This window comes from Polistes dominula, unplaced genomic scaffold (assembly GCF_049000335.1).
Source record: "Polistes dominula isolate Pdom_NZ unplaced genomic scaffold, Pdom_raw_medaka contig_77, whole genome shotgun sequence".
Lineage (NCBI taxonomy): Eukaryota > Metazoa > Arthropoda > Insecta > Hymenoptera > Vespidae > Polistes > Polistes dominula.
The window spans coordinates 3,194,263-3,216,198 of NW_028301152.1; the positions used below are offsets into that span (position 1 = coordinate 3,194,263).

Sequence of the window (21,936 nt, forward strand, 5' to 3'; positions counted from 1 at the left end):
AGAAGATGTACTTACGAGAGTAATCATAATTCTTAACTTATCGTCACGAAAATATAAATTATTTGAAAAATTATCTGTTCGTAATTACACAATATTACAATGTTTATTTGTCGTATATAATAAATTTATTGGATAATATAATATTTCCCGTTATATTTCCGTTTGAATATATATTCATTTAATTTCTTAAATAACATTATTCTTCTACAAGAATCTTTAAATAAATAATCAATACATTAAAAGAATGACATATGAAAGTGAAGAATTTCAATCAATTGAATAAAACATTAAGCGTTAACGTTTCATACCACTTTGCCAAAGGTATATACATAAATTTGTCTATAAATTTGTAGAAAGAGAGAGATAGTACGTGTAGATGGAATCCATTTGGTATCGAGGAGAGGAAAAAGGGGTGGGGGAAGACAAGACATGAAACGAAACGAAGGGAAGGGTTCCACCCACTAGTGGCCATTCACTCGACGTCCAAGGCTCGTGACCACCTCAGGCTGATATGTCGAACCGAAACTCTGCGTTTCTCTCTCATCCATCCTCCTTGGTTTCTCTAGCAACTCCCTATCCCCCTACTCTCACCCCTTCTTTCCTCTTCTTCTCTCTCTCTCTCTCTTCCTCTTTCTCGATCTATCTATCTATCTCTTTCTTTCTTTCGTTCCTTTTTTTTTCTTCTCTCTTTCCTTCCCTTCTTCTTCGTACCTCTTTCTCCGATCTCCCTGAAGCACAGATCATCCGCGAGTACCTCTTTACTCTTCGAACATTCACGTCCGGCGTTACTCTCACGAATACTCCTTCCCATGATTTGCTCGAAAGAAACTCTCGTACCATCGTCCAAGTTTCTTTCGCGATCCTATCGATTACTCTCGCAACTTTGCCCTCTTCCGATGTTACGTCTCTTAGAAGAAAGCAGACTCGTGCGAAATCATGAATGTTCTTATTTAGTTTTGAAAAGAAAAAACAATCATTTCTAAAAGGTACAAAAAAATTATTTTTTCCTTCGTTCATTCGTTTGTTTATTTATTTATTTAGTCTGTCTCTCTTTCTCAAGGATCATAAGACTCAAGTTAAGAGATCAGTCTTACAAACTCAACGGCCCGAGGCTGATAGACTCTCGAGCTTTTCGTTCTTCTTTTCCTCTTTCGCTCTCTCTCTCTCTCTTTCTCTCTTTTTCTCTCAGCTTTCCTTTCCACTCTTCTTCGTATCTTCTCTTGGTACGACCCACACGCGAGCAGATAAATGGAGAATGATGGACGCAGTAAATAAAGTATAGAATACGCATATGTAAATCACGAAGGGCGCACCCACGCCCTCTTACTCGACGAGTAACTCTCTTTCTCTTTCTCTCTTTATTTCTTTCTTTCTTTCTTTTTATCTTTCTTTCTCTCTTTCTGGTTTTCTCTTACCACATGCGATCTCTCACCGTCTTATGTACCAAGCTATATCTTTCTTTCTCTTTTCATATACTCCTTTGGAAAGAGAGCCGACGGTTAAAGAAGGATGAAGAAAAGAAGGAGGAGAAGTAGGAGGAGGGAGGTGCGTAGATGGAGGTGGCTCTGTTCCACACATAATACCCTCTACTCGTATTCGTATACGCGAAGTGCTCTTCAACTCCTTTAAAGCCTCCTCAGTGCCGAGATAAAGCAACCGTGATACTGCACTCTTCTCCTCCATCCACCTCCCTTCATCTTTTTCTTTCTCTATTTCTCCTCCTCCTCCTCCTCCTCTTCTTATTCTTCTTCTTTTTCTTCTTACCTGCGTTATATGCTACCCTCCTCCTCTTTCTTCTTCTTCTTCTTCTTCTTCTTCTTTTCCTTCTTCGTATGCGTTAGGCTCTTTTCTAAGGTCACTGGATTCATCGAAGGATTTCGAGAGATTCCTCTTCACGATATTACAGCTTTTATCGATACGCTCCTAAACATGTGATATGCCGTCATCGAAAGGGACAATACCATCATATAGACTATCGGATTCTTAATTTTGTATTTCTAACCATAAGATAGAACGATGTTCTGTTTAAAATTGAAGTTTTAAAATAATAAATTATTCTTTTTACACTTTCAGTTCGAGCATGCATTAAAATAAATAACTTTATTATTTGAAAATATTATTTTAATAATATGTTTAATTAGAACCGTTCGCATCATGTAAAGTTCGATATTATGTTCAATGGAAAATAATTCTGATCAAGTTTAAGTGCAATCCTTTTTAATCGCTTTCGAACTATAAGATAAATATAAATCTCTCTTAAAATACATAAACAAATCTAATATCATAAACGCTATGAAAATAAAATCGAACTAATTTATCGTTTATTATGTTTGAATAATATAAACTAGAGTTTATATATATTTCTCTCGAACAATGTGACTTAATTTACAGAAAAATAAAAGAGAGATTAAAAGTAAGTCTCTCGGTTGTAATAAAATTCATCGTTTCATAAGTATAAGAGACCGTAACATTAACGTGTTCGAAGATTTATAGACGAACCAGGAAATATTCTATGAATAATGCGACAGTAGTGTTGGGTACGTAGTCTTTGGAAGAAGAAGAAGAAGAAGAGGAAGAGGAAGGGTCTCTAGAAATAGAGAAGAAATATACCTATACGTATGGATGTTGATCTCCCTAGAATTTTCGAAGGGACATCTATGTATATAAGTACTCCTCAAGTATAAGGACTACTATATTGCTTCCTTTTCTTGTGTGTGCTCTCGAAAGAACCAAGTAAGCGGTAGTATAGAGAGAACAGAGATATACAGAAAAAGAAAAGGAAGAAAAAAAGAGAGAGAAAAAGAGAAAGAGAAAGAGAGGCGTCTAAATCGTAAATAAGGAGTCGACTGTCCTTTTTTAAGCGGCATGAGGCATCATGGGCGACTCGGGTGGGTACACCGAGAAAGGGGACCCCACTGATTGTCCGTAAAGAATGGTAGCCGCATGACGGCTCCATTGTCGAGCATACGCCGCTTACTCTTTCTCTCTTTTTCTTTCTCTTTCTCTTTCTTTCTTTCTTTCTTTCTTTTTTTCCCTCAGTTATGCTGGTATATATATATATATATGCATATATAGATATAGATAGGTGCATATATAGATATATGTATGAAGATACACCCCACTGGTCCATCGGTAGCCATTTTGTGCCTTCTCGCAGCCAAGAAAATAACGATAGTTAACGTTAACGTGTATTCCTTTTATATATCTTGTCTATCTCTTTTGCATGCCTTCTACTAGATGCCACGATCCCTTGGTTTGTGAAACTTTAAGCTAGCTCTATCCGATCGATAGGGAAGATTATCCTTTATTGTTCGATTCTTTCATCTCTGTGTGATGAGGTAGAAAGGATCGAAAGAATGAGTAAAAAGATCTCGTTGAGTTTCTTATTCGTTCTTTGATCATCATTGGCAGATGATTGAAACAGTTTCTTTTTCTTTTTTTTTCTTTTCCTTTGGTAAGATAAAATAAACTTTCGCCAGGCCATATGTCTGTTTAAAATATTTGTAAATATCCTTCCTCTCGTAATACTTGGGTCACGCATGTGACCGAATATTTTTTTCTCGAAATGTTAAATAAAATTTGAATTAACTTCACAAGGAAAAGAAGAAGAAGAAGGAAGAGAATAAAAATATTGTGTTATTCTTTTTCCTCTGTTTTTTTTTCTCCCCGAAATAATCAACATCTTTCTTTGCTTACAATAGTCCCTTGATCGTGTATTCTCTTTTCTTCTTTCTCTTTCTCGAGAGAAAGAAACACCTGTTGATCAATACGAACCTGTTGCTTTTAGCACAGGCTCGCTCGTACCTTCGTCTCGATTTTGTCGACTTTTTTATGAAGCTTATAATCGTCTTATGTATTCCTTGTTACAAAAGATCCAACTGTTAAGTATTCTTTTACGTAAAATTTATTTAACATGATAATTATAAATATAATATTTCATTCTTTCGTGAGAATCAACCACTTGTTGAACGTAATCCACTTGTTGATCGCAATCCACTTGTTGATCATAAATTCTCTTTTCAATGTTATTTTTTTTTTTTTTTACTAAAACAAAAAAAGAAATAAATCATTTTATCAACGTGAGATCAATCGCTAAAAAGAACCAGTTTTATTTGCTTATGTATTCTTCGTTGCAATGTATTAATTGTCTGGTGCTTTTTTAACATACAATTTATTTAACACATAACTATTATTAACATAACATGTTGTTCTATCGTAGAAATCAATCACTTGTTGATCAAAATCTTCTTTTCGATGTTTTTTTTCTCTTTTTAACGAAAACAAAGATAAAAAGATTCAAGAAAAAAATAAATCTTTTTTATCGAGATAACCAAGGGGGACTTATTTTCAAACTAAAATAAATATTGTTGTTTATCGAATAAAGAAAGAAAGAGGAAGAGGAAGAGGAAGAGAGGAAACGAAACAGAGAGAGAAAGATAGATAGCTAGGAGCTGGGAGGGTGGAGAATTTACAAGAGAGAAAAATGTTAATGAGGCAATTGAAAATCTGAAGAGTTGCACCGACGTTGAAAGAGGAACGTCGTCTTGCTTATTTGTAGAAGACTCGTTTCGCTTTCGGTCATTGAGTCCATGACTCCCTCGAGTGCTTCTTTTCGAAGCTCTTAAAGTGCTTACGATCGTTTCTCCTTTGGATCGTCCTGGTGCGTCCTTCGATTCACATCCTCTCTTCCGGAATTGACTTAAGAATAAGAATAAAATGAAATAAGAAAAACAAGAGGGGTAAAAGGGAAGAGACAGAGAGACAGAGAGAGAGAGAGATACGACGATGCTTTGTGGCCATGAAGAGCGTTCGTTTCCAAGCATATCTTTAAATTGGGTACTCCGAAAGAAATAACCGTATGCATTATTCATGCTTGAAGGAAGAAGAAGAAGAAGAAGAAGAAGGGACGCACGAAATCCATACCGCATGAATTAAAGCTTCGTGCGAGATCGTCTAACGTCCGAATTCCTTCCAATACAATGAATCTTTGCTTTTTTTTCTCTATCTCTTTCTCTTTCAGAAAAATATTTTTTAGTTTGATGATTAAGTATGAACGGTTTATTTTGTCTCATCAGTGTTTAAAGTGTCTTCAAAAATAAAGAAAGAAAGAGAGAGTATATACATTAAAGTTCCAAGCTCGCATCATATCTCTCTCTCTCTTTCTCTCTCTTTCTTTCCTGTTGGACCCATCATTAGAGTGGACCCACCTCTCGGTGAAGCCATTACCCATTCAAATTACGCTTATCGCTCGCTTGCTCGCTCCCTCTTCAAGTACTACGTGCACCTTTTAAAGCTTCTGAAAATGGACGTCAAGAGAGAAAGAGACAGGAAGACACGAGGCGTTTAGAAGGCTGAGACGAGATAAATCTTCATGTATATGGAGAGTGAAAGAAAGGGAGAAAAAGAGTAAGAGAGAAGAACATTATCGGTCTCTTTTTGCTCTTCTATGTTATGTTGGACCGAAGAGAGAACGAGTCGCATGAGTCTCTTGTGTGATCCCTCAAATGACGATCTACATACATATGCACAGATGCATGAAGAATATATATATTGCATGCATTCGCGAATACATACGTGTAAATGTAGGTGGTATATATAATATGTATAAGCGAAGGTAGTTAGCAGGACTATCTATATATACATGTACAGATACACGAAAGACATACGTACACATAAATAAATACATACGTAGAACTATATATACATATATATATATATAGCATATATGTGAGTGAAGGGAGTAGGCTCACTCTCAAGTTTCTCTGCTTCTTCATAGCACTCACGACCACTCCCAATCGCGTATGGCAACCGTCCATCCGGCTGTCCTTTCCATTCGATCCAAGAATTATGCCACGTTCGCGTGCTCCTCCCGATGCTGCACCGATATCATCGCCCACCAAAGTGAAACCGTCTCGTCGGTGCGACGCTTTAACTCCATTAACACACAAAACTTCTATCCTTTTTATTTTCTTCCACGGGATTATAAAGCCTCTTCTTATTCTTCACGAAGAATAATCTTTTCTTCAATTCTGAGAATGACGTGACAAGTGAGATGATGCTAAATATACTTCATTAACTCTTTCTCTTTCTCTCTCTCTCTCTCTCATTATTTTCTTTTTTGTATATTTGTACATACAAGTAACTATAGAAAATTCTCTTTCTGTTTGATAACGTCAGGATCAGTTTGAAAAACCAATCGCAACGAGAAAAAGAAAATATAATGACTTTAAAACATTACATTCGAGATGTGTATGTGTGTGTGTGTGTGTGTATGTGCACGCGTGCGTGCTCATTAAACGTCTTGTAACGAGGTTAAATCGAATTGCAATAATTACTCCTTAGAAGGAGAGGAGACACGATGTATATGGTCTGACTGTCTTGTTTTCAAACTGACCACTGATGAATGTCTCTTCTCATTGGTATATATTCGTTAAGTGAAACTATCTCTTGAGTCTGATACTAATGAAGTCGAAATTGTATTACGATTAACTCATTAAGCTTCAACCATTTATTACGTAATACTTGTCTTTTTACTCTACACACTGTCATCACAGGTAAAAGCTATGTGTTAATTAAAGCTAACTCGTTTATTAATGTTTTAAACGATTACTTTTTAAGCAAGGATAAGCAGAATGAGTTAATGAATAACTTACGATTCATTTTTTACTACTTATTGTGTAACGTGATACGTATATATATATTATTATATGTAATGTAATATCTGATAAACATTAAAAAATATTTTTATTATACGTTGAAACTTCATACAAAGTCCAGAAAAGGAAGCTTTCGTTCTTATCTCAAATACAAAAGATCTCTCTATCTGGCTCCATTTAACGAGCATAGTCCTGTACGTATATACGCGTGTACTTAGATTGTAGATATACATACATGTACCCTTGAAGCGTTATCATCGGCAGGTGCATGGACGCATTCGTCCGCGTTACAAGTAACCACGTGGTAAGAATAATTACAACGTTCTCTTCGATATGAACAGTTATGGCAGCGGACAAACAATTTTTCTATGGTAGAGGGGAGGGGGCGGAGACCCCTGTAGCGTGCTCGTGACCACCCGGTACCATTCTATAGTTTTTGGTGGGGAGGCACGGGCCGTAGTTAACCTTCCTTTTCGTTTGGTGGGTCCGGCATACAGTGTCTCTCAACTTGATCTTTTAATTTATTTTCTAAAACATCTAATTATTTTATTATTATTGTAATGAGTTTTCATAATAAAATTAAATAATCATAAAAATCGATAATTATTAATCGATAAAAAATATATTTGAATATTAAATGAATAGAAAAGAAAAGAAGAAAAAAAAGAAAAGAAAAAACAAGTTACTCTAAATAACGAAAGAAATGAGGATGCGCGTGTTGGTCGCCGTAAGCGATTCGGCCACACGCTTTAATCATAGCGTTTTTCTTTGAACGAAGACACGGTGAAACGTTCTTGAAGCGTGAAAGCAGGAAGTCTGTGCGCGGTGGTACGCGACGGAGCCGCTGGTTGAGCACCGCAAACGAAGCGTAGTCGGCGGCATGAGAATTTTCCCACAGTCCCCACCACAGAACCACGTGGCCCTGTGAGACGCACACCCGCTCTCGCGACGTTGCCACACCTCTGACCGACTGAGAGGCACTGCGTCTATCTCTTTCTCTTTCTCTCCTCTCTCTCTCTCTCTCTCTCTTTCTCTCTTTGGAGCTTCGGTCCAGCGGGAAAAGAGCGGCCCCTCTGCTATCGAGTAAGAGAGAGAAAGAGAGAGATTAAGAGAAAGGGAGACGTCCGGATAGAGCCACTTCGAATCCAACCAACAGAGAAAGAGAGAAAGAGAGAGGTGAAGAGAGAGAGAGAGAGAGAGAGTAAGACTATCCTAGGGTGAAGCTCCCTACGGAGCAATGATTTTTTAGGAAAGGATACGTATACTATGGTAGAGAGGAAGAGAGAGAGAGGAAGAGATAGAACAGTTACGCTACTGTCGTGAACTCTATGAGCAGACACGGTACAACAGGGTGTACCATACGGTAACATTCTACACATACAATAACATGAGTATAAATATATATATATACACTATGCATGTATTCATTCTATTATATTTTATTGTATTAACATGTAGTCATGTTAATTGAAAAAATTTTTCATTTAACAATTTACTAGATTAACAATAAAAGATATACATATTGCTAATAGACTTTTTTATTAAAATAATATTTCCTTGAAAAAAATTGTTAATATATTTTCTTCGATAAAAAGAAAAATGAGAGAATATTTAAAATATATCGCTGATAATCTATGTATATATGTGATATCTGGAAAATAAAATATCTATTCTTCCGGTGGATAATCAGAAGAGATAGGAACCTACTACTTCCTAGTCACATGTATGTAGGGTCAAATAAAATGATATCCTCGTGGTAAAGGGAAGCCGCAATGGTGTTGCGGAAGAGAATAAAGGGTTTCTATCTCGTTCGTGTTACTTTTCCGTGCATCGATGTCGATTCAATCTTGTTCTTCAAGTGGGATCTAGAGAGTCTGGTTTAGTATACTATAGTGAGGTGAAAAGAGTAAGGGGAAAGGAACAGGACCCTCGAGGAAATATTTGGACAGGCTCGTAACTAGTCTTCTTCGGGGTTCGGTCTTCCGATAAACGGCTTATCCCTTCGTTTCTTTCTTTTTGATTGTAAGAAGAGATAATATATATATATATATATATATATATATATATATATATATATATATATATATATAGATAGATAAAGTGATAGATAAAGAACAACTAAATAATAAAGATAGAAAGAATTGATCTTCTGAGATTTTCTTAAAACTTTTAAAAGATAAATAAAATCATTTGGGAATCGAGTTGTTCTCGGACTAATTGCAACGACTTCGCGAGATTCTTCAAATTCCTCTTCCGAGAATCCTGTCTTACTGCTACTTGGAATCGTGGAACTTCGTTCTCCGGTATCACATCGCTCTATATATATATTATATACTATATATATACTTCATTATATAAAATTAACGAAGTTAAAGGATAATATTACTTGCTTAAAGTTCAAACGAGAGAAGAAAGGTATCTCTTTAACTCAATCTTCGAATGAACAATAAAGTACAAGTGTTTATTATCTTAGAAAGGTAGTATCGAACAAACGTTATCATATTCTTGGAAGGATCCGTTCACTTTTTTCCCTTTCTGGTTTACTATTGAAATTCGTAATTTCGTAAGATTGTAAAAAATAATCGTAATACTTAAAACAGATCTTATTACTTTGAGTAAAAAACCGAGGCACTTAATGTCTCGTCACGGCCCTGGATTTGTAACGAAGTAACGGATACGTATCCTTCTTTAAAATAGGGTCCACACGCAACAAGCATACGCATACACATGCGCAGAAAGTGCGCGCGCGCGCGAGAGAGAGAGAGAGAGAGAGAGAGAGAAAGAGAGATATAGAATGAAGAGAGATGAAAACGCGGTTGAGTGTAGCTGCAGCCTCCGATCGTTGCTATCTAGGGTGAGGACAATTGCAATTATGGTAGTTCATTTAGGTCGATTTGTAAGTGGCTTAACTCTTCCGCCGTTTTTCAACACACTTTCCAACAATCAACGTCAACATTTTTCTTTTCTTCACGTGTGTATCGAATAGAGTTCTTTTTAATTTTTTCTTTCGTACATTTTTTCTTCCACATTTCTAATAGAAAAAAATTGATTTTTTTTTTTTTTTTAACGAATAAGCACAAATACAACAAGTTGCTTCAGAGGGTTGGCATCAGAGTTGGTTATTTCAGAAAGAAGAGAAGTTCGACCCCTTGTGAAAATAAAACGTAGAGTCATTTAGAAGAAGGCAACGCTTATCCCTCGGCAAATACACACACGCATGTATACATACACATATGTAATACTTATATATCCCCCGTGAAGAAGGGACGTCCTCCTCGCAATACATTTATTTCTTCCTACATGCACAATCATGCACGAGCACGCAAAGGCGTGTATTTCTCGACTCCGTCTATTCGAGACTTATCCCTTTTTAACACTGTTCACGAAACACAGTTTGCATGTGAATCCGCAAATTCTAGTCTATCGTTTGTTCCCAAGACAATTTCCCGTAGAATCTTGGTAGGATGTTAAGATTCGTGTGAAATATCTCGTTAAATATGCTGATGATTTTTTTCGATAATTTCGATGTTCCTTCAAAAGAGATGGAAGGGTGGGAGGGAGATGAAGTTTGATGATATGTGTCTTATGAAAGAGAGAGATAGTGAAAGAGAAAAAGATTAAAAGAGAAAGAGATAAATAAAAGCAAATAATACGAAGATAGCAGCGTCAATTCAAAAATGAACTCGTTATAAGCGAGACACGGTAATTCGCTTGCGGAGGTGGATGGGAACTTTAAAAGAAAAAAATGAAAAAATAAGAAGGAGGAAAGAAAGAAAAAAGGAGGGGGGTGAGGCGTAGACCAGGATGAAGCGATAAAAGAAGACGAATACGAGTGCGTCACGAATCGTCGTGTAAATATGTGCGAGAACTTGATTCTTAAGAAGAAAGGAGAAACTCTTTTGTATGTCGGCTGATGGTATCGATATTAACAGGAATCGATTAGTCTCGCATGAAGAACCAAGCTCTCTTTTCTCTCTCTCTCTCTCTCTCTCTCTCTCTCTCTCTCATCATCATTTTCATTTTGTACTTTTTATTCTGTTAATATCATCGACATGTAATTTCAGTTTTTCTTTCCAAAGTATCCTAAATTATTCGAAGATTAGCAAAAAGTCAAGTACTTTACCTTTCTAATCTCTTGCCAGAGATTAGAAAATCATTTTCAGTTTTTATAATTAAAGAGGAAAGAAAACATATTAAATTCCCTTTCGAGATTATGAAACCTTAACATAATTTCTATCAGATTTTGATTTTTTAAATCGTTGTTTGCAATAAAATAAAAATCAAATGAATGCTTCTGTAAAGAGTTAACGCAGCTGACGTTGCGGTCGTCGCGTGCGATAGCGTGGAAGAAATCCGCGATTCCCTTGAAATTTGAGAAAAGAAACCTGCTTAAAATTCCGGTTCAAAATTCTGATTCGAAGCCGTTCGACGTCTATAACGTATCTACTTTCTAACATTTCTTGAGAATAGAAGAAAAAAATAGTTGCCTTATTCAAGAGGAGACAAAATTCTTCATCGTAAATATGCCAAAAAAAAAAAAAAATGATATGTCTGGTAATATGGATAAGAATGAAGCTGAGAAACCTTTCATTTCTTTTATGCTTAATTAGGTTCCTTGAGACCATAAAAATTCAAAAGAATTCATAATCAAAATAACTTACAATAGTTCTTCGTATAATCGTAATTTTCAAACGAAAAATAAAATGTCTCGGATGATTTTAATATTAAGTGTATCAAATAAAAATGTTCGTACGATGTTCGTTCAAGTTTTTTGTTTAATCTACAAATCGAAAAGAAAAATGAACATAGCGGAACGAAATACGTTCGTACGTTGTATAAAGGAGAAGCAAAATATCGAAGACTCAAAGTGACGAGTCCTTACTTCGTCACTTTTTCAAGTTCATCGAACCGCCTTCATGCTTTAAAGAGTTAAAATTACGGAAGCGTAACAATAAGCATGCGACTTGTAGTATATAAAGAGGAGGAGGAAGGTCACGCGACTCCGTTTCTAATCCATTATCTCCCACGATTAAATATTTGATTTGGCTTTGTACAGAAGATAAGAACAAGAAAAAAGTATCTAATAGTAAGAACGAGAAAGATAGATAATCTGATGATATATTAAATTTTATCTATGATAATTTTTCCAATGCAACTACAAGTACCCTATTATATTTATTATTATTCGAAAATAAAAATATAATAATAGTCAATTTTTCTAAAGCTATATAAATATATATTATCATAAAATTCAATTTTATTTAAACAAAACAATCACAATTCTATTTAATCTAGCATTTATAAACTAAATGAATTACAAACAAATATATTAAACAATCAATCATTCGATTGATTTTATTACATCACGGAGATGGATTAGAATTCGTCTAACATAAGTTCCTATTTCCCCTAGCTCATTTGGAAGAGGAAGAAACTCGTTGCTTCATCGATCGACTGATTTCACGGTTATCGAAGGCAATCGCTTTATCTGAAAAGGCATCGTAGGTACCAGTCTCTTCGGTTAACCATTTCGTTTTTGCATTCATCAAAGCGTGTATCAATCTTGGATTAGAGGGAGTAACTTAGTTGGTGTTAGTGATGCTATAGAAAGTATAGTAATAATAGTGATAGTTTGCGATTCGTTTCCGCGTCTAACAACTCGAGTGTAACTAAAGTTCTAGAGGCGTATCAACCTGCGTAAGAAAATGTGCTTTAGGCGTTAGATGATAGAAGATGTATGGAACTAGTAATGGCCTCCTCATCCTCCTGATTATTGGCATACGATCTATATAAAATTGCAAACAGGTTTCCACTGGGAGAGATCTACCATCCAACTATTTTCTTTTAAAGTTCTTCAACTAATCGCGTCGTTGTGCCGACAAAGTATATAAGAACGAATTACCTTTTCTCATCTCCCTAGAATATTAAACGTTAAATTCTAGCAAAAACGGTCGAGTGATCAAAGAGTCATTTGAAGAACGTAAACGCGTGCCGATCTAAACGAGCGACAATTCGCTACACGATTGTTTAGATACCTCTATATATTTACGTTCTTATAAATGTAAGTAATGTAAAATTGCTCTCAGGGTACAGTTGGTAGTTCGGTTTCGAGGTAGTAAGATTCTTGAAGAATCACGATGAGTATGTATATTCAATTGGTTATATTCTGTTATAGAAGAGAGGAAATAGAAACGTGTAAATATGTTTAGGTACATATATAAGCTATTTTTCTATTATATATAACAATTATTATTAATAAGTATTTATTACTACTATTATCATTTCATAAATAAATGTGCAAAATATATATTATTTAATAAGTACAAATCTATATATATATTTACATCTTTATACAAAAAAGGGTAGTCGGAATCGAATACGACATGTGGTTGATGAGTTGTATGCAAAAAGAAACACTAATAATAATATACTAATGTTTTTTATATTGTTTTTTTGTAGGTTTTCGAGGTAAACACTGCGAAGAGAACATCGACGATTGTCCAGGAAATCTCTGTCAGAACGGTGCGACCTGTATTGATAGGGTAAACGAATATTCCTGTCTCTGTCCACCAACATTTACGGGCACGCAATGCGAGTTCGACGTCGACGAATGTTCAACGCGGCCTTCCGTTTGTCACAACGGGGCAACTTGCACGAATTCACATGGCAGTTATTCTTGCATATGTGTCAATGGTTGGACTGGACCTGATTGCAGCATCAATATCGATGATTGTGCTGGTGCTGCTTGTTTCAATGGTGCGACTTGCATCGATCGTGTCGGAAGCTTCTATTGTCAGTGCACTTATGGAAAGACGGGTAAATATTCATTTATAATTTAATTTCATAAGGGTAATAATAATTAATAACAATTATCTATACTATCATAGTTAATTAGGTATATATACGTTATAAGTAAAGTAGCTAATATTTAAATATTTTTTTATTAGCATTCATTTAAACAATGTATACATTTGAAACTATTCGGTAATTTATTTGTATTTTAATGTAATCACAATAATATGTAACATTTATTTATATAAATCAACGACTTAGCCACACGTTGAACTATTAGTTCCCGTCAGATTACTACATCAAGCAACGTCAGCACGGTTAATAAAATAGATGAGTGACTCTTTCGAAAAAACAAATCTCGTGTTCCGTTGGCTTCAAAGAGGCTATAGAATGACGTGACCTCTTTGGTAATATCGGATATACATGAGAAAGTGTTCGTAAGGAAGTGACTTGAACCCGTAAAAAGGAAAGTAAAAAAATACAACATTTATAATATTTATGTTGCAATCATAACATAAAATTAGAGACCTACATATTTGATATAAAATTATTAAAGACTTGGTACAATATAATATTATCATTTTATATAAATAGGAAAATTTTATTTAATTAATTAAGTAATCTAGGGAAGATCTGGAATTTATTGAACGTTTAGCGTTTACTTAAACGTTTAATTTATATACACACCATAGTCAGAGTGAAACAAACGTTGTAAGATAAAATCAACGTAAGTTTCTTAGTTCGAGATATATGATCTTTTCTTTAACAACATAAACGATTAGTTTTGCACCGCTTACGGTAAAGACAAGAATAAAAGGCTTCTGCAAATTGTGTCAGTAGCAATGAACAAGCATTACGCATCTTTAAAGAATCGGCAGGTGCATCAGATGCACGTGCATAGAACACTATGGTTGTTGTTGATGATAATGATGATGGTAATGATAATGATAATGATAATGATAATGATAATGATAATGATAATGATAATGATGATGATGATGCACCACCTCCCTTGAGACAGAGTAAGAAACAACAAACAGAGGGACAAATCCAGAAGGGATCTTGTAGAATCTAAAGATTCCGGAGGCTAGAATCGGCCTTACGGAGTCGTTATCGACCTTGACGACTGCAAACGAGTTCTCGTCCTTATTACTCGCCAAGTTTTCTCGAGGTTAATCGAAGCGGTTTTCAAATCGATTTTCTAGGGATATCGATGTCCAGATAAAGATATATCTTTTTTTTTCGTCTTGATCGGAAACTACCATCGTAACAATTTTATTATATTCTTTTTGTTATTTTCTTATCCTATTGCTTCATACGGTACTATAAAAGATTATAAAAATATTCTATTTTCATTCAAACAATTTAAAAAAAAAATATCATGTGGGCAGATCACACGTGTTAGAAGTGAAACCTTCGAAAAACTAAGTTTCGAAAGAAAGCGACGACTGCAGAATATCAGGAGTAGGATAATTGTTGGGATTATTTGTTATAATATTATTATTATATTATTGTTATCACATTCCAAAATTATTATACGTTTTATTGAAAACATATATAAATAGATAACATATTACACAGCAAGCAAGTTCTCAATTCAAAGAAATGAGACAAGTTGTTTCTGGTAACTAAAAAATGAATGGTAACTAAACACCTCTGTTAGTGTAGTAAACACCTCTATAGTAAGGTTTTTTCCGAAAAGTAGTGAGGTTTTTTCCGAAAAGTCCGTAGGGTCTTTCCGATAAGTCCGTAGGGTCTTTCCGATAAGTCCGTAGGGTCTTTCCTATAAGTCCTTAGGGTGTGTTTAATTAGGTCTCGTAGAAGAGTCTCGTAAACAAGCCTCGTTAAAAAGCCTCGTAATCGAGTTTCTTGTATTTACAAGCTTTTCTATTTTATTGAAAAATTAGTATAAATTTCCTAAATACGCAAACATTATAATTAAAAAACATGTCTTTGCATATTTATAAAAAAAAGTATTCTACTATGTTGTCTAATTCTTTTTCTCTCATGTATCTTATAATCAATTTTTTTTTTTGTAAAATTTTGCAGACAATACAATTATTTTAATCTATATATTTCATAATCATTAATAAGAATAATATTTACGAAATAAATAATTTAATAATAATTTTTCAATAAAATAGAAACATTTTTAAATAGAAAATAAATGACACGTTTGGTAAAAAAAAAAAACATACCACGCATCTTCTTTCTTTATTTCGACCGTCCGTTGGCTTGGACCTTATACTTTTGTCGCATACCTACGTGCTTATCTCTGTTTATTCTTCTACCCTTCTATCGCTCCTACCTACAAACATTTCGAGTATCGAAAGAATATGTGTGTTTACGCTTTGTAGTATGCAGTCGCACTCAAACACACACATATACAACCAGGAGCGATAACTACGAAGCATAGCATAAAGAGGAGACCGAGAATAGGAAAAACTGTATAGCTATATTCCGTGTCATTCCCTCGCAGTCTAAATCCTATTTTTGTCTCTTTTTCTCTCATTATTTAGTATGGCAACCGTTTCATAGCTTCGTTACATAGCTCCGTTTCCGTTTATTTACTTTTTAGATCACTCCCATTCTAAAGAAGTTTTCACTTCAAAAAAAAAGAACTGATTAAATGTTTTCAAATGTTCAATCAAACTCGGTAATATCATTGAAAATGTAAACGTTATTGTATGTGTGAATATTATTTGAAAGAAAAAAATCGTGATCATAAAGAACAGTCTAAATAAGGTAATAATTGGAATTCCATCAATTCCGTGAGTCGTAATTAGGCCGAGTTTTATCGTAATGGAAGCTCTCAAACATTTTTCCCGAAGTAATTCACTGAATACGAATGCAACGATTTCGCGAAGTTCCATCGTTGCTCTTTGGGATTTGATCGCGATTCTTCTAGGATCCTCGTTCTTAGCTGTTACTGCTACTTACTATACTTCGTGCTTTCTCGTTTTATAGCATAGATATACATTGTATATATATATACAACTAAGTACGTATTCGCCGCTTGCGTTCCGTGCAAAGCGCATTTCAGGTCTTAATGATGTCCATCTTTGGCAGTTACCACCGTCTTTGGTGTCCTGCTCGAATGCCAACTGCCCTAGAAACGTGCCAAGTCTTACATTAGTTGCCTTCCCTTCTCTAAACCGCGTCTAGTAGTTTTTATAATATTCTTTTATATACTATAGTAATAGGTATCGTTTTTATATCTTTCCTTTTTACTTAATATAAGTATAAAAGATTTTAAATAAAAAAGAAATATTTTATTTTTATTGACAGGTCTTCTATGTCATCTCGACGATGCCTGTACGTCGAATCCCTGTCACGAGGGAGCAAATTGTGACACTAGTCCCATCAATGGCTCCTTTGCTTGTTCCTGTGCTACTGGTTATAAGGGTGTCGACTGTTCCGAAGACATCGATGAGTGCAAACAAGGTAAGAAAAAATGTTTCATGATTTTTTTCATAAATCAATTCTTAAAATACGAAACTTGTTTATTTGTAAAATATTTAGTTTATTACGCGTAAAATGTGATCTACTATGAAGAATCAATTTAATGGTAAAATTAATTTTCACGAGTAAAGAATTCTCATTATTGTTGTCTTTTAATTAGACAATCCAATTAATTGGTATTACAATTTCGTATTCGTATAATAATCACGCTGTCGTAAGAATAAACGAAGGATATCCTTTCCAAATCGTACTTTGTACTCTGTCGGAGGAACGTTCTTACTTTCGACAGCTTTGAGATTTGTATTTGATATATGAACGTTCAGTGCCGCTTACCAGAGATAATCAGTTTCTATTCCGGTCCGAAGGTAATGATGGATGTCTCTCTACGACGCGACGTGACTCACAAAGGATAGATATTAATGATTGGCGCGATTTAAGAAATCTCATTCGGTCCCTACTTCCGTGCCGTGAAACGTCACGAAGACAGAATGCAATTGATCTCGTTAGTAAACGATTTCTAGGGGGGACCTTCATTAACTGTCTACTTCTTTTGAAGAAGAACTTTCCTTATTTAAAAAGTGATTACGTAAGGATTCGTTACTTCAACCTTTATTTAAATGGAGTAGTCGAGTAGATATTTCTTTTTCAATTTTTTTTGTTTTGTAAAATAATATTTTACATTAATGTTGGTGTATAAAACGTTTCGTACATTCAAGCATTAAAACACTTCAAATTTATCGTATAAAATGATATTTCTCTTGTAGAACAAATACCTTATATATTTTGATACTGTAAGTAATAACTTTTGCAATTTTTTGATAGTAATTTGTATTAAAAAGTGATTGAATTATCTAGGTGGTAAAAAAAAATATGTAATCGATGTATTGAAAATACATTTTTTACAAATAAAGTTATTTTTGACGAATGACACGTTCAGATCGAACGTAATTATGAATTTGTTGAATAGTTAATTAATTTTCTATACAAATTATTAAGTAGAAGTTGATACAACACTCATTTAAAACCAACTTTCTATTATTTTGGAATGGTAGTAAAATAATTTTGACCGGTAATGGAAATAAATACAAATTAAAATATATTATTTAAATGATAAAATACGAAATATCATTTTATTTCGAAAAATAAATCATCCAAATTTGTAACATTTATCAAAAATCATCAATTAGTTCTATAAATTAAATTGTTATATATCTAAATGAACGATCAAAGAGTTGACATCTTTAATAAGACACTAAATAGTTTCGTTAAGTTCAAGATATTTTTAATCGAATGCCAATGCGATTACCAAGCAACTTCTACCTTTTAACATCAACCACGAGGTCGTCGACCTCGTTCATTGTTTCTCTTGACACTATACGCGTGTTCGTCTATACACGTTCGTTGCAATTTGCGCGCGTTAACTTCATTTTGACCACGTGGGCGGAATACAGTGATAGTTAATCCGAACAATCAAAGAAACTCGAAGAAGAAACGAGAGTCCTTCACCTCGATTCCACATTTTTCCTTTGATGAAGAGATCGTTCTTTCGTTAGATCCGTATTCTAATTGTATAATCGTATTCAAAACTTATTATTAGCATACTTGATCAAAAGAAAACAGAAAAAAAAAATTATAATTATACAAATTTATTCATATTGTTCGATCAAAAAAAAAAAAAAAAGACAAGAGAAAGGATGTGTATACACAAGTAATTTATTAAATCCTTCAATCATATTTTTAGACTTTTATTTCTGCATAAAATAATTTGTTTTTTCTTTTGACAAAAAAAAAAATGTTGTTTTATAAGAAAAAAAAAATAACACAAGGTGAAAGAACAAATTATGAAAATTTGATAAGCATGAGAGTACTTTACAAAATCGAGGAAGCTCCTTTAAAAATCGGAGAAGGGTGAGGTGGATCAAAATGTAGGGAAGCGAGAACAGTATAGTAAAGCGTTGGATTAATGTTCGCGTTTGTGAGTGTGGAAAGAGAGAGAAAGAGAAAGAGAGAAGAGAAGGAGGCCCCCATGGACCGAGCAAATTGAAAATCCGCACGGGGCAGATTGGCGGACAGGGATCGGTCGATTACGTTCGATTAATTTCCCTTCGTGCCGATCTCTTTTCATCGCCATGTTCGGTTCATCTTAGATTGTTTTATTTTTTTTTTTATTTTGATAATATTTAGGAAATTGTTTGATGTTGCTGAAAGAAAATCTTATTACAAATTTTTATCAATAATAATGACGATGTTCCACATAATTATCTTAATTCCACATTACATGCTTAATCATTTAATTTATGCTGGTTTACTCGATATTTCTCTATTATAACATTAAAAGTTGAGATATCACAATTTATAGGATAATTTAATGATAGAAAAGATTGAATTGATCGAGGAAGAAAAGTATAAATTAAATTTATATACAACATAGTTTTCTATTAACGTGTATATGCGTAACGTATGAAAGTAATAGCTTCGTAATTAAGTATTGGACAGGGGCAGTAGTCGCAAGTTAATTAATAGTTCCAAGGAGAATCGGTACACCATTGGGCCACACACACCTTGATGCTAGGATTATATACAATAGTGATCTTTACGTAAGGGATTTAAACGAGATCTTTCTTTCTTTCTCTCTCTCTCTCTCTTTTTAAACATCTTATCTTTTCTATTGAACAAGGATATGCGTGTTTATATGTGTATGTATGTGTATATAATGACGGTGACAGTCATCGAAGAAATTTCGTTTGCGTTCGAGAATGTTCAGCAGTAACTAACAACAGCATCACGAAACGAACGCAACATCTGGTGATCTGAAAGAAAACCTTCGTGTGCTTGCTTTTCTCTATATCGAAACCATTGAGAGAAGTCCATTTCTTTTTTTAATGTTCAGTTATGAAAGAAGCAAAGATTCAAGAGATCGGTGAAGAGGCTCCACGTATCTTTCTTACTTACTTTTTCTTTCTTCTTCTTTATCTTTTTTTTTTATTCTCTTTTTTTCTTTGTGCACGCATACGAAAAGTTGTTTCTCGCACCATGAAAGAACATTACCCATACCGTGTGTCGTGCTTCGAGCAAAAGGTTTGTAATTAGATGGGCATCGCTCAAAGAGAGGCCAGCCCTTTTCCTCTCTTCACTCCCGGATCTCTTTTCTCTCTCTCTGTCTCTCTCTCTTTCCGTTCCTCTTATTTCAAAGACTTGCGTACCGTTCTCGTCGCCCACGGTATTTTCTTATGCTTCGGGGGAGTACCCATTATATACACCTTGATAAGGACGCATCACGGAACAAATTATCCGAAGATTATGCTTCTAACGTCTCGACTAATGCGGCTTCCTTGACGTTGATAAAAAGCTGAAAGGGTTGAGAAACCTACCCCTCAGGCTTGACCGACACGACACGTTCTTCTTTTACACCCTTATCATATTTAATTTTTTTTTCTTCATCTTCCTATCATTATACATCTGCTTGACTCTTGGAAACGTCGCTTTTCTTATGCTAAGATTTATCATTTTTATGTTTTGAGGCAAATCGTAAATCAACTGATTATCGATGCCCACAACATGTTGAATTATATGTCGAACGTATTTCATTTTTTCTTTTTTTTTTAATTCTACGTCTTCTGTAATTTTCCTCAAGGCTCTGAACTTAATTTAGATTGATAGGAACTAACCATAAGTTAATTATTAATATATTTTTGTAAAACTTTAAGACAGATTGTTTTTTATTATCTGTATTGTAAAAGTTTACAGAATTATATGCGTCTGTAGTAGTTAATTGTGAGTATGTGTACGAGCAACAAGAGGACAAAGGGAACGTTTCAAATTGCACGGTCGTGACGAAATCAAGTATACTCAGGTATAAGACAAACAAACGGTTCGAAATATTTAGTTTTTCCTTTGTTTAATGAGTTTAGACTGGACATGGGTAGAAATCGAACGTTTTCGAAATATACATAAGTGTGTAGAGAGTAATATCGTGAAGAAAGAAAGAACAATAAAGAAAAAAAGATTAGAGTGTTGAAAAAGAGAATAAAAGAAAAAGCAAACCTTGCCAGGATATCGTGAAATACGTATCATTAGTATAATTTAGAATCAAACCTTAGAATTTCTATTAATTGTACTTCAGAAACTTCTTCCTTATAATAATCAGAAATGGGATAAAAAGTCCGAAACTTTTTTTATTGGACTAAGCCTTTACCTGTTGATCGAATATCTTTCTTTCGTTCTCTCTTTTCAGGCTCTTTGAATTTAATCTTCAGTCGAATTAACATCCCCTTGCAAAACTATGACGTTTAATACCATCGGCAATTAGTTTGGCCGACGCCCTTTCACATCTTCTCATTTATTCTTGTCCTTAGTTTTTCTCGTAGTCGTCCGACATCAACAGTCATTAATTATTGTTATTATTTTTATATATGCAGTGAGGCTTCTATTTAAATTTGGATGAGAACAAATTTATCCAAAAACTCAAATCAGATAAATAAGATTTCTTTTTTTTAATTATTTTATATCTTACAGCTCTTGTTAACTTTATCCTAATCATTTAATTTATTATTTGACACGATATCGAACAAACATTTGACAGATAAGCTTTTGTTATTACTTATCACGTAACGATATTATTACCGATTTATTTATCTCTTTTAATAATCTATTCACAATATTATTAATCATTAATTACGTCATCTTATATTACATTGTTACTTTTGAAATTATATCATATTTAATGTATATGCTCTTTAATTCCTAAAATTAGTCTTTTTCTTCATTTTAATTTCTTGACATACATATATACAAATGTTGAATTATAGCCCTCTTCTTTCTTCTGCCCTCTATCCATCGTCCTCCAACATTGCCTCTGGCACTGGAAGATTCTGGGCTTCGATAAAGCAACCGTGGACTCCTTGCTGCTCTCAATCATCAAGCAAGAATTCTTCAAGGATTAGTTTATTAATGGCCACTGGGCATAATTATTAGATGTTCGGTCTCGCTTTGGATTTTTTTGAAAAACATTTGGCCCAGTGGGCAT

General features: G+C 34.2%; 1 protein-coding gene across 3 annotated transcripts in view; it reads left to right on the top strand.

Annotated features, from left to right (window-relative positions):
* N (neurogenic locus Notch protein) overlaps window positions 1–21,936 on the top strand; it is a 174,156-nt gene that overhangs the window by 114,703 nt on the left and 37,517 nt on the right. For all 3 annotated transcript variants that reach the window (XM_089178337.1, XM_089178338.1, XM_089178339.1), the window contains 2 exons: window positions 13,116–13,472; window positions 16,737–16,892. In XM_089178337.1, coding sequence (XP_089034463.1) covers window positions 13,116–13,472; window positions 16,737–16,892 — 513 coding nt within the window. The remainder of the gene's footprint in view (window positions 1–13,115; window positions 13,473–16,736; window positions 16,893–21,936) is intronic.